This window comes from Trichogramma pretiosum, unplaced genomic scaffold (assembly GCF_000599845.2).
Source record: "Trichogramma pretiosum strain Unisexual culture from Peru unplaced genomic scaffold, Tpre_2.0 scaffold5, whole genome shotgun sequence".
Lineage (NCBI taxonomy): Eukaryota > Metazoa > Arthropoda > Insecta > Hymenoptera > Trichogrammatidae > Trichogramma > Trichogramma pretiosum.
Window position 1 is genome coordinate 2,667,005 of NW_019641672.1, and position 12,529 is coordinate 2,679,533.

General features: G+C 33.7%; 4 protein-coding genes across 5 annotated transcripts; 2 read left to right on the forward strand and 2 right to left on the reverse strand.

The window, feature by feature from the left end:
- Nucleotides 1-1,037: 1,037 nt before the first annotated feature.
- Nucleotides 1,038-2,423, forward strand: LOC106658890. Its single transcript, XM_014381040.2, has 3 exons — nt 1,038-1,556; nt 1,741-1,851; nt 1,931-2,423. Exons 1-3 carry the CDS (start codon nt 1,485-1,487, stop codon nt 2,003-2,005), a joined length of 258 nt encoding a protein of 85 aa, XP_014236526.1. The 5' UTR covers nt 1,038-1,484; the 3' UTR covers nt 2,006-2,423.
- A 104-nt stretch (nt 2,424-2,527) lies between these two features.
- Nucleotides 2,528-6,599, reverse strand: LOC106659146 (exocyst complex component 4). The gene is made up of 11 exons (XM_014381528.2): nt 6,317-6,599; nt 6,086-6,247; nt 5,858-6,027; nt 5,419-5,781; nt 5,202-5,346; nt 4,832-5,137; nt 4,520-4,747; nt 4,327-4,457; nt 4,065-4,242; nt 3,176-3,988; nt 2,528-3,104 (listed from the first exon to the last, which is right to left on the reverse strand). Exons 1-11 carry the CDS (start codon nt 6,380-6,382, stop codon nt 2,736-2,738), a joined length of 2,931 nt encoding a protein of 976 aa, XP_014237014.1. The 5' UTR covers nt 6,383-6,599; the 3' UTR covers nt 2,528-2,735.
- A 184-nt stretch (nt 6,600-6,783) lies between these two features.
- LOC106659147 (transcription factor 25) lies at nt 6,784-9,874 on the forward strand. Of its 2 annotated transcripts, XM_014381529.2 has the most exons (9): nt 6,784-6,915; nt 7,184-7,394; nt 7,465-7,835; nt 7,916-8,147; nt 8,222-8,475; nt 8,648-9,026; nt 9,090-9,380; nt 9,446-9,663; nt 9,739-9,874. In XM_014381529.2, the coding sequence occupies exons 2-9, from the start codon at nt 7,257-7,259 to the stop codon at nt 9,803-9,805; spliced, it is 1,950 nt and encodes a 649-aa protein (XP_014237015.1). In that variant the 5' UTR covers nt 6,784-6,915; nt 7,184-7,256; the 3' UTR covers nt 9,806-9,874. The 2 variants fall into 2 exon arrangements, with proteins under 2 accessions (XP_014237015.1, XP_023316224.1); XM_023460456.1 differs by lacking the exon at nt 6,784-6,915 and having other exon boundaries at nt 6,954-7,394.
- Nucleotides 9,875-10,057: 183 nt separating this feature from the next.
- LOC106658753 (actin-related protein 3) lies at nt 10,058-12,449 on the reverse strand. Its single transcript, XM_014380857.2, has 6 exons — nt 12,165-12,449; nt 11,809-11,989; nt 11,414-11,728; nt 11,018-11,332; nt 10,735-10,953; nt 10,058-10,505 (listed from the first exon to the last, which is right to left on the reverse strand). The coding sequence occupies exons 1-6, from the start codon at nt 12,203-12,205 to the stop codon at nt 10,326-10,328; spliced, it is 1,251 nt and encodes a 416-aa protein (XP_014236343.1). The 5' UTR covers nt 12,206-12,449; the 3' UTR covers nt 10,058-10,325.
- Between the last annotated feature and the right edge of the window lie 80 nt (nt 12,450-12,529).

Sequence of the window (12,529 nt, forward strand, 5' to 3'; positions counted from 1 at the left end):
GACGCTTTTGACGTTTCGTTATCTAATTGCGCTCGTTACTCATATCCAGCTACATATAAGCCCTGACCGATTCAATTTTCCGTCTCTCGCTCGCAACGCGTACACTATCTCTATATGTATAGGATGTATACCCAGCAAAGTCCATCTCATAAAGTTTCTCTCGCTCCCGCGCCGGCTTCGCTCCTATATAGCTCGGCTATATAACTCCTTCCTTTCTGTATATACGCCTATAATATGCTCTATTTCTTTTGCATGCCTCGCGTATCGTCGAACGAGTCTATCGAGGTAATAAGCCTTGCTCTCCGAGCTCGAGACTCCTTCGGCTGTGTAGCGAAAAAAAAAGTTAAGAATTTATATTTTGAGCGCGCGCGAAAATAATAAACGAAAGGATGATGATTAATAATCCAGCTGCTGACAGCGAGCCAAGGTGCATAGTTGCTTATAGCCTGCCTGCCTGCCTGACTTACCCCCTCCAAGCCGATAAACGGAATAAAAATGCTCGTGAAAAATAGCTCGCTCATTAGGCAGTACGCGCGAAGGAGAGTCACATCTGCGATCCGACGACGACATCCTTCGCGCGCGACCGACATTTATTAAAAGGCCCGAGTCGAGCTCGCTGCGCCGCGCGTATCCAATATTTTCTCCCTTTTTTCCTCTTTCTTTCATAAAGCACGTCGGAAGCCCCGCAGCTCCCCGTTTATCGTTGTAAATATAAAAATCCGTCGGCGGCGCATGCAACGCAATAAAGTCCCTGATTGAGTCGTATCTTTGGCCATATGTGCATCAATAAAGCTCGATCGACGCGTGGCTTGCCTCGCGCATCGAGGCCCACTTTATTCCTGAGCCGCGCGTATATTATTTGCACGTATATTGTAGCATATAATATGTGTGCTTACACAAACTACTGCAATAATCATTGACGTCGGATCCGCGTATAGCTCTAATATCGGAAAAGTAAACACGGCCGATCTGCTGCGCTACTGATAATTATCGAGTGGGTGCACGGAGCCAGCTCAAACTTTTCCACAAGTTTATCCTTTGATTCGCCTAGATAGAGCCTCGACGCATCAAACGCGCCTCTCTGCACTTTCACTATTTTCATCTCTTTGCTTATATGAACCAAGGCTAATATTGATGTAACATTTTTAAAAATACTTTTTAAAGCACCTTTTCCTTCCTTCCTTCCTTCCTTCCTTCCTACCATCCTTCCCCATGCTCTCGTCCGTACGCGCCAAACTTCCAGAATGATATGCGCGTTAGAATCCGAGTTCGAGTTCGAGGCTATATAAGAGCTCCTCGCCTCGAGAATTTTCGCACTGATTTATGAGCACGGATATTCGACACTTCAACACGCCGAGGCTTTTAGTTGCCAGCGGTTCGCTCTTTTTATTTGCCAAAGCTTGATTTTTCAATAAAAAAAAAAAACGACAAAAAAGTTTTTACGTTTCAAAGACAGAAAAAGATTGTAATACGCATACATCGTCATGTCGAAACATTCTCGATTGGTCATCTGCTTCTTCTTTATCGTGTGCCTCCTTCAATTATCGATGTCACAGGTACGTTAATTTTCTTTCTCACACCCGAGTATTTCAATAATTTATGTCTACTTTTGATAAATATTGCTTTACTTATTATAATACTCACAATTTTATCTTACAATTTAAATTATATTGTTTATACGAGCGAGCGTGAACATAGAGTCAAAACAATTAACTTGTAAATTTACATTTCTGTCTCCAGGTAACTTTGTCAAGAGGATGGGGCCCAGGGGCTGGCAAGCGAGCAGTTTCTTACGATAGCGATTGTCAAGTGAATGCTAAATCTTTGCAGCTCATTTTTCATCTTCTCATGGTAATAATCTCGATTCTTTGTTCTTTTGTAATTATTGCAAAAATTTATTGAAGTAATAAACATTTTTATGACTTTTTAGCCTGAAGTTAAGCGTTTGTTAGGATGTGATCATCAGACCATGATCAATTACTTACAGGGCCTTGATCGTCCTTAGTCCGAGATTTTACAGTAAAAATTGAGCTTATGAATAACAAATTATTGTACTATATATTCACTATTATGTAGCAAAAAAGTAGATAATAAAAATCATGTTTAAATTTCATTACGTATTCTTTAATAAAATAAAAATTTTCATATATATAATTATATACGGAATATGTATAGTGTAACATGAAACAGTCACTACTCAAACATTTTTATTAAAATTTTATGAGCTTTTGGACTCTTTGTATATTATTAAAAGCATCTGCTTGAGTCACTTATTATTCAATTATTGTATATTTATTGTAGCAAGAAAAGATTTAATACTTAAATAATTAAAAACATCGCAGATGGGTATTGTCGAATACATGAACGCCAGTACTGTATTGGATTAATATTTAACTTTTTTACAAAATTTTACTTAAAAAATTATTTTCAATAAAATCTAATAAACTTAAGGGACTTGAATCTAATCAAATTTAACTTATTAGATTATGCAAGAAAATAATCGGATGCCAAATCATAATTACTCGAGTGTTTCGAATAAAGACGGGTTTATTTAATATACAGCGTTCGACAATTTTGTTCACAAATTTTTTTTACCCATAACTTTACATAATAATTTCATGAAAGTTAAAGTTTATAATAGTTAATTGACATTCAAGAAAGTACGGTGGAAAAAAATCGTGAGCTTATTCTTTCTCTCATTCCAAGCCAACGAGAGTCACGACTTGCCGATAAGGTCATACAGTGATACCAAGATCTCCAAGAATTTCTGATAGCTTCTCCACGTGCTTATTCACCATAGCATACTCCTGTTTGCTTCGCGAAATCAGATGCAAGGCGTTCATGTACTCGAGCTCGGAAAATTGAGGCCCATTCTGAAGAACCCCATTGAGAATGTCTTCAGGCGTCTCGTAAAACAACTCGAAATATTGGCGTGCGTAATCGAGAGCGAGCTCGCGAGTCATAGTAATATTGGTAAGCGTCTGTTGCAGCGTGAACACATTTCGGCACATTCGTTGGATTCCATTTTCGTCAATTTTGTCGATGAACTGCGCAGAAGTTATGAGAATTTTCGCGATCAAATGTCCCAATCCTTCAAAAATGTACTGCAATCGAGAAAGTAAAAATTTTATTTACTTATTTTTTGGATCAAATCTAAAAATTAAAAAATTAATACCTTAGTCTTTTTTGGATGAAGCGTAGACTGCAGAGCTTCATCAATATGTTGCAATACTCGACTGAACTCCTCTACTCTGGGATCGGCCTCGTCAGGATCTTTAGCACCAGAGCGCAATAGAGTTGTCGTTTCGGGACTCGATTGCAAATAATAAAAACACTGCACTCTGACTTCCAAATGTAAAGTTAAAATACACGTATTTGCCAGCTCGTCAAATTCATTAGCCACTTGTTCGAGTGACTGTATGAGACTTTGCGAAACAGCAGGCAGATTTGATGACTCGTTCCTCTCGTGATTTGATTTATGCAATTCCTTGACAAATATTCTGATGGACAATGAAAACCACTCGATGCTTTCTTGAAGTAGAGCTAAACTGCGCAACTGCTCAACGTCGGCCAGTATCTCGTTAGCAGCGATGCCTCCCTCGCCCAAATTACTCGCCAACATTTCGGCTTCACGCATATTTCTCTGTCTAATGTCTTCTGGACTCTCCTCGTCTGTTGTTTCTTGCCTGCGGGGTATTCTCCGACCCGATGGGCCCTTTCGGTAGTATTGAACTTCCGTTTTCAAACTCTCCCAATTAGGCAGTGATTTGATAAAGCGACTAATGTCATCATCCTTTAACCAAGTGGCCGAGCAAATCGAGCGGTCGTGTCTATCTGGTTGAACGATTCCACGATATGTGTTTTGGCAAGTCTCTCGATAGTTGTGCAAAATATTCAGTGCCAATGTGCAAAAGTGCTCCCCTTGGAACGGAAGCGAAATCATCAAAGATCGAATCTCCAATACACACTGTTGAACTTTTACCATATTCTACAGAAAGAAGACATGGTAAATAATTAAACATAATGATCGTTTATCGTTCATAATTGAGGTGATAGATATTCACCTGCAAAAGTGGCCTAGCAAGTCCAAGTTCCTTAGTGACTTCGGGAGAAGTTACAGCACGCCAAGCATCCGGGCTTTTAGTCGCTGTATCGATCGTCGTCGCCACCAACACGTGATGCCTACCCAAATAAACTTCTTTCACATAATCCGCCAAGTAGCTTCGCAATGTACACGGCACTCTAGAATTAAGTCACATAAATGCATTAATAATGCGTTTGTATAAAAAATAGAAAAAAATTTTTTAAATTATGGAAAATTTTTACCCAGTGGCGTTAAAGCCTAAAACTCGTTCCACTTCATCAATAAACTGCGATATAGGCCTAAATATGAGAGTAATATTTTTTGGATCTGATTTGCAGACTAGCCTATTAATAGGTCTCGATTCTCTTTTATCCTAGAGTAATTAAATAGTAATTATCGTTCGTATACGTTTAAAAATTTCAATTAAAACCTTACCATCAAACTGAGACTGCTATACCTATGATCTTTTAGATAATTATTCAAAGACATAGAATGGGTAGATGAGTCAAATTTGAAAAGTAAACCATTCTTTTGGCGTTGTGGTTTTCTTCTAGCAAAGTAAGCATTCACGTCGTTTGCTTGTTCATTTAAAGTCACTGAACTTTGATAGGGTCCGTCAACTACGTTTTGTATGTCAAGGTACTCTGCTAACAGTATTTGAAGCTGAAGGGTAAATGATCGTTATCAAAAAATGGGCTCATGAAATCAGACTAATTGTAAGTAATATAAAATGAAACGGATACTTACAACAGCTTGAATATTGTTCCATACATCAGTGATGCCATAAACAGGCACATCTAAATTATATTTTTTTATTACATTTGAAAATCCGCAAAGAGCTACCGAGTGTGAGGCAATGACTTGCTGAAAGCGTGAAAATATAACATTTAACAATTCTAATAAAGGTGATTTTTCAACTGGCTCTTCATTCACTATTGAAATAGTATTGTTTTTAATATTTGAATTATTGTCTTTGAACATTAATTTTCTTATTTTCTCAGATGAATCATCAATGATTTTCAATAACTCATTTTGCATTTGAGATTTTACAACCTAAAATAAGCATAATTTGTCTAATTAAAATTTATTTCTTTTTATCTTCTAAATTTTTAAGTACCTCAATAGCTTCTGGAATTTGTTTTAATAAAGCTATGCATTCGATAATGATAGCCAAAAAATGTTCTGAATTTTCTTCAGGATTAAGGTTTGTTACATCTTCAGTGACATTGTTTATATCCTCTAATCCAACACAACTGTTTTTCCTATTCAAAATAAATAATTAATAAGTGATAAATTTCAAAAATTTTTGTAAAAGCTATAATAATTATTAGTACCTTGAAGCTTGTCCAGAAAAATATCCAGGTACACTTACATCTAATAAATTTCTTTTGACTTTATTACCTTTAGAATTGCGTAAGTCAATTCCTCTTTGAAAATCTCTGGAAGAACCTGTCCTTTTCAAACCTTCTTCTAATGGATGTTCTTTATATAAGTGCTTATTTAGTTCATCCAATAATCTACTGCTAAGTTTTTGCTTTTTAGATTCTAATTCTGTTCTCACTTCTCTAAGAGCTTCAACTTCTTCTAAAACTCCATCTCCCATGGTACGGGCAGAAACTAATAATTGTGTTGCATGAAGATAATGTTTTTTTGACAAGTAGCTACTGAGTTTAGCAGGCATTTCTTTAAGTTGGTCACTGAAAAATTAAAAATTGTAAGAATTTTTTTCAAAACTGTTTTTGTAATTAATACAATAATGTTTATTAAACTTACATATCATTCAAAAGCTGCAGAGTATGTTTGTGTTCCACACCTTCAAGCCATAGTTTCATCAATTCCTCTCTCCTACAATTGAGCAGTTGTTTGCAAGCATTCAAATTTTCTTTGACACAATGAATTTTTTCTCGTGCAGATGTAACTCTTTCTGATAGTGCCCCAAATATCTATAAAACTTGAATTTCAAAAAAATTTTTCTAAAAAAATTGAACAAAAATAAAATACCTTCATGACTTCTGTGAGATCACCCTCGTGATCAGAAACAAGTTTATCAAGCTTTTGATCACATCGCTTAAAATCTTTTTCAAGTTTAGCTTTTTCAACTTCCCTCTGCTCATTAGTTTCACTTGCTGATAATGCTCGAATAACACTTATTAATAAACCACTCTAAAACAAGTGAATAAAAAAATTAATGGAAAAATTTTGAAAAATATACTCATTTTACAAGATGATTACCGTTTCTTTTGAAGAGGGTTTTATACCTCTGGGAGGTTTTACAGGTGGTGAGATATTTGAATCCATTTTGATTGGGTAATAATTGACTTAGCAGTAGTTGCAAAACCTCATTTTCATTTTAAGGTATTAATATTTAATTAATAATTACTGCTAAGAGGTTAGTACTTGATTATTTAGAACTCGAAAATCTAAAAATTTGATTTTCACGAACAAATCTCAAAGACTCAATCTGTAAACCGCCCACTTGACGCAACGTCTCGAGTCTCGACCCTCGGGTCAATAACTGAACATCAAGTTCGACAAGTAGCATTGGCTTTCATTCTTATGATGGAGTCCTCACTTCACTTCTAAATATTTTTAGGTTACAGATTGTAAATAGTGTACAACGTCAAAACTGTCGGCTGTCGCAATGCGAGTACTCAACGAGGGTCAGAAAGAACGTCATGGTCTGTCAGAGACTGCAGATGTCAGAGCATGCTGATAAGCAAACGTGTACGGGTAGCGGTAGTAATTGACAAGACCAGGCCACCCGACTACGGAAGCAGACGAAAGTAGGCGATACAACTGCATAGTGTTGGTTGACAATATTATACCTAGAGGTGAACTTTTTTTAAAACTTAAAAAATTAAATAATAATGATAATTTAGCTTAGTACGGCTGTCGTCATATGCCCCACTCTTTTCCATTGATGTGTTGTTTTCTTATACGAGCTGCCGAGCACTGTATACACTTTTTTTGTCAAACTACCAAATTGGTTACATGTAGTGTAAAATACAACTCTTAATAATTCAACTCAGTTTTAGACTTTAAAAGATTGTAAAATTTTACTTTTATTTTATAATTTATTATTTTCTGTTAATTGAACAGGTGACATAACATAGCGATAATTTATCGTAATTAAAATTAATGTACGTATTAACAGCTACAAACAGATGTTGAAATGTCTGCTAGACAAATAAGAAAGGCTCTAGGTAAAGACGCTTTGGTTGTTGCAAATTTGTCTGATGATGAGATCGATGCAAGTGATGTTCGAACTGGTGCTACTTCAAAAAACAAATCTTTTAATGTTTTTAATTTGGTAATATAAAGTTCGATGAATTTACACTTCTAGTTTACAAGAATTTTTAATCCATTGTATTTTCAATTAGTTAAATGACAGTGAAGACATTGATGAAGATGTTGATGAAAGCCAGAAGAAAACCTCAGAGGACGAAAAAGACCCAAAAAACGTAGTTGGTGATCAAAGAAAAAAAATTAAAAAAAAGAAGAAGAGTTCAAAAAAAAATCAAGAGAAAAAAACAAATCCTGTCATTGAAGATGATGTGGATGGAATTGTTAGAAAAGTGAATGATTTATTAGGTGACCCACAACCATCTACTAGTCAAAATGTCACTATTGAAGAGAATGACACACTTATACCAGAACATAGAATTTTAGCAACTGAGCTCAAGCATTTAAACTATGAGAATGAAGTAATACAGAAATATGGTATATCCTCTTTGAGAGAAGAGCAAAAGCAGTGAGTTTAATGAGTAGCCAATTATTGATAACCTATGAAATTTTTCTTATTTTATGCTAATATGCTTATTTTAACTGCAGTAATCAAAGGAGTGTAAAAAGGTATAAAAGGCTTTTGCGGAAGACAAATATAATCTCTTATGATTTTTCCATGGGACCAGCAGTACCAAGTGGAATATTCATGTGTTTTGATGAAAATAGTTCGGATGAAAATAACAAATACTTTTATTTTAAACACAGTAATGACTACTCTGAAATACAAAAAGAATTTCTTAGACTTGTGAATTCCAAAGTTGACATAAATGAATATCTTGTAAGTGAAATATTTTTTATTCATCAGATTAAAAAAAAGTACTTTGTAATTGCCAAAATTTGTTGTAATTTCAGAAATTCATTAGAAAACACCACTATCATACAGATTGCCTCTTACAGCTGGCACATTTTGCTATTGAGGAACAAGATGTAACTTCAGGTTGCAGTTTCATTAAAACTGCTATATTTTATTTGGAACATGTTTTTCATTCAAAGTTTAATCTTAGCTCTGGCAAATGTAGATTAGATTATAAAAGACAAGAAAACCGCGCCTTTTATATTGCAATATTTAGATATCTTATTCTAATGGGAAACCGAACTTTATATAGGTATTTAACAATTTAACAATTTGATTGTATTGATATATTTTTTTTCATAAAAAATTTTTTTTTTAAAAATTTTTTTTGAAAAAAATTTTTTAATAATTTTTTTTTTATACTTTGCTACATGCTACCGCACCTCTTGATTATGTATAATAAATATATTGAATTTTTCTTTTAGAACCAGTTTAGAGTTGTGTAAACTATTACTATCATTAAGTCAGCCATTGGATCCATTAGCTGTAATTTTAATGCTGGATTTCTATGCTATCAAGTCTGAGCAATATGAATGGTTCATTGAATTTTGTGATTTGTGGCAAGAAAAGAGAAATTTATCTAAGCTTCCAAATATAGCATTTGGTCTTGCTCTTTCTCATTTTCATGTTTACAAAAAATTGTTGAACTCCAAACCTAAATCCGAAGATGCGAGACAAAAGAATGAAAAAATCGCAAATGAACATAAGAAAATTGCTGATGAACTTTTGCAAACAGCCTTGATTAGGTATCCAGGTGTTTTGCTACCATTATTGGAAGCTATTAAAATGGACCCTGGTCAAATGGTATATTTTTAATTTTTTATATATCATCGAATGATTTTTGTATTATAAAATGATTAATTTTAGGTACTGAGTAACGAGTATTTTCAATACAATGCAAAATTGACGACATCAGGAGGTTTACAGCAAGTTCAAGAGTTATTTGTTAATCGTAGTTATCATGTTTGGAAAAACAAGGATGTTCTTTTATGGCTAGAAAATCAATACAATGCTGTAATAGCCAGAATCAATGTTGAGACAGATTATATTAATGAAGTTATTATGCAAAGACATAATGAATACCGTCATTTACCATTGGATATTAAACGTCACCTAGTCTTGTCTGGATTAACACCACCAAGATATATGTTAACAATGGTAAAAATAAGTTGTTATAATACATTATTATACTTATATTTGACTAAAATAATTGTTGTTAACAGACAAATGAAATTCAAGAACAACTTGCATTTGATCCATATCCTCCAAAGGGTGCAGATGTTCAAAATACTTATACTTATCCACCCGAAAGACCAACTGAAAGTGTAAATACTGAGACTAGGACAAATTCCAGTATCCTTACTGCTTTCTTATCATCTCTTATAGCAGGTACAACAGAGGGACAAGAAATAAATGGACCTTTTCAAAGGGTTTTCAGACGGTTAGTAAAAGTTGTTTAAATAAGCTTAATGTTTGTTAATTAAAAATATTGAACAAATTTTAATGGTATTTTTAGTCCTGAAAATTTGCTAGAAGAAAATGATGTCCAAGAGGAACGACTTCCGGAACCGGAATTCGATTGAATAGGAATTTTTCTTGTTTTTTTCTTAGTAAATATTGAAATTAATTTGAATGATTTTTCAATTTTTTTAACAACATAAATGTAAATAATTAATTTAGAGAAATTTAGTTGTTATATTATTAATGAATAAATAAAATTTACTTTTAATACAAATGATCAAGGATACAAATTTGTTACTTAGTTGGATTTTCCATTCAACAATAAAAAAAAAAAAAAATATTGGGTACAGATTGTATACCCTTGCATATGTACATTCACAAACACTTTCTTTGATTTATGTTTTACAAAACTTAAATTTAAATACTTATCAAAGTTGATTAGTACAGATAGTATTAATCATTTTATACATTAATTTTTTTTTCCATAGTAGGCATTTGATTCACCTAACTTATTTTTTTAAATTTATAATTTATTAAAAAAAGCTATGAAAATCATATACCTATAAATGCTCAGTCATTTCAAGTGGTTAAAATTTTTGACACATCCAAACAAGCTATACTCTTGAGTACCCTTCTAATGATTTATATCATGCTACGGAATACTGGATTGTAACGACAGATGCCAGGACCATGTTCTAAATAATCAGCTTTTGTGTGACAAACAGTATAAAATTCTGGATCACTAGCTAATAATGCTCCTCCATACCAGACAGCACAGCGTTGTTTATGATGCGATATTACACGAACATCAATTGGTTTAGGCTGCAAAATATAAAAATTAGTATTATAGTAAAGATCATATTGATTTATCAAAAATCTCATAAAATTAACCACATTGCACTTTCTAAAAATGAATAATTTTAAATTTTGATGTTAACAAAATGCTTTTGTTAGTGTTATATAATGAATGCAACATCATATATAGAACCATAACACTAATTTTGCCATAGATATGAGATCTTTACATTATTCTTACTAAAAATATCAATACCGTAATATGTCCTCCACTCAAGTCCATACTAAGTTTCAATCTTGCATCAACAGTTTTTTTAATATCTCTCTGTAATCGTCTTCCAAAGTCTTTAAACATGGTAGAACCACCTGATAGTACAATATTGTTATAAAGTGGCCTCCTCACATCTATTGGACAATTTTGTATAACATCATCGACAATTTCACTCAGTGGAGTAGTAAAATCTGGATTAGAAAACTGAAATACAAAAATGGTCAAATTAAGTTCTTCTATAATTATTGTTTTTAAAAAGAGTTCATACCTCAGGATGAAAAAAAATTTCTGGTCCAAGGAATCTTTCATATCCAACATCAACACTAAATGGTTGTTTAGTTATATTATTTATGCCATCATATTTTGCAAATTTACTAGGATCACTGTCAAATTTAGCAAACTCTTTAGCAATATCAGGACAAATGTAACAATATTTTTCCTTAATTGCTTTTGCAGTTTCTAATGATTGTTCTGGTGGAATTCCAATTTCTCTATCTCTCAAAAGACTTTGAATAAAGTATGTAATATCTCTTCCAGCAATTGGAATGTGCTTAATACAACTACCAATAACAAAACCTTCAGCCTAAAATATAAGTAAAACACATATTAGTTGAATCAAAAAAAGAAGTATGTCAATTTTACAAATTTAAAAAAATCCACTTACAACAGGAATAACGTGAGTAACCCCATCTCCACTATCAATAACAATACCAGTTAAACTTCTATCTTCTACTGTTTTAGCAGTCCAAGAAGCTGCAAGAGCTAGCACAGCTTGAACAGCAATGTATAAACCAGATACATTAAAAGATTCAAACATTATTTCAGCTGTATATTCACGATTTTCAGGAGTATTTAGCGGAGGTTCTGTCAGTAAAAAATAATGGTCCTCAGGCTCAGCTCTGAGATATTTAAAGATACATTGCTGCAAAAATCTCTCCATCAAATCCCAATCTTCAACAAGACCATGTCTGACTGGGTACTGCAAAGGCAATTAATTTTATGATGGAGTCTTTGCAAAAATATTTGAAGTAAACTAATATATTATAATTTGAAATTTACTTTGACTGCATATCCAGTTGCTTCAAAAGCTTCATCTCCAATGTAAAAATCTAAGTCTTCAATACCTTTAGTGACTCGTCGAGCTGAATTGTCACCTACTTTAGCAGTTTCCTTAATAGCAATAGCTGATGGTATCATCAACTGAGGCTCTTTATTGCCAGCAAAGCCCAGTTTTGTGTATCTATGCGAAAGAAAAAAAAAGTATTTTCAATTTGACGAGCATTTCTGACAGTAGAAGACAAATTAAATGAAGAAACGATGACTAGTACATCATCAAGGATTAGTCATAAGCGGAATGTGTGCGGAAACGATATGAAAACATGCATATCCTCAGTGCTGTATGTAAAATAACTTACCCGGTGCCGACATCGATAACACACGGGGGTAAATGTGACATGATTAGATGCTCGCGCAAAACTTAGGGCTTATCTTTTGGAAAGGAACAATCTCAGCGATTATAGTGAAATTGCCAAGCATGCGAAAAGTACACCGGAGGTACTTGTAGCAATCGCAAAAAATAAGTGCAGTCGCCACCGCCCGCAATTCGCAACACGTTTATACACACTGTAGGAGTGCGACTAAAAAGCCTCTGTAATTCGCATATATATATACACACGTATATAACACAAGGACTGCAGACAGTAAAGCTTCTGTCACACTGTTTTGGAGCTTCGCCGCTCCATACGACATCTCGCGAACGTAGGCAATAGGCTGGATTTGA

Bases quoted from the DNA above. Each gene is read 5' to 3' on its own strand.
- LOC106658753 (XM_014380857.2), bottom strand. From the start codon at position 12,205: ATGTCACATTTACCCCCGTGTGTTATCGATGTCGGCACCGG. The intron at 11,729-11,808 runs GTAAATTTCAAA...TTGCCTTTGCAG, and splicing joins CAACTGGATATGCAGTCAAA to TACCCAGTCAGACATGGTCT. The intron at 10,954-11,017 runs GTATGAACTCTT...TTTGTATTTCAG, and splicing joins AAATTTTTTTTCATCCTGAG to TTTTCTAATCCAGATTTTAC.
- LOC106659146 (XM_014381528.2), bottom strand. From the start codon at position 6,382: ATGGATTCAAATATCTCACCACCTGTAAAACCTCCCAGAGGTATAAAA. The intron at 6,028-6,085 runs GTATTTTATTTT...CAAGTTTTATAG, and splicing joins ATCTCACAGAAGTCATGAAG to ATATTTGGGGCACTATCAGA. The intron at 5,782-5,857 runs GTAAGTTTAATA...TTAATTTTTCAG, and splicing joins CTGCAGCTTTTGAATGATAT to TGACCAACTTAAAGAAATGC.
- LOC106658890 (XM_014381040.2), top strand. From the start codon at position 1,485: ATGTCGAAACATTCTCGATTGGTCATCTGCTTCTTCTTTATCGTGTGC. The intron at 1,557-1,740 runs GTACGTTAATTT...TTCTGTCTCCAG, and splicing joins TTCAATTATCGATGTCACAG to GTAACTTTGTCAAGAGGATG. The intron at 1,852-1,930 runs GTAATAATCTCG...ATGACTTTTTAG, and splicing joins TCATTTTTCATCTTCTCATG to CCTGAAGTTAAGCGTTTGTT.
- LOC106659147 (XM_014381529.2), top strand. From the start codon at position 7,257: ATGTCTGCTAGACAAATAAGAAAGGCTCTAGGTAAAGACGCTTTGGTT. The intron at 7,395-7,464 runs GTAATATAAAGT...ATTTTCAATTAG, and splicing joins CTTTTAATGTTTTTAATTTG to TTAAATGACAGTGAAGACAT. The intron at 9,381-9,445 runs GTAAAAATAAGT...TGTTGTTAACAG, and splicing joins CAAGATATATGTTAACAATG to ACAAATGAAATTCAAGAACA.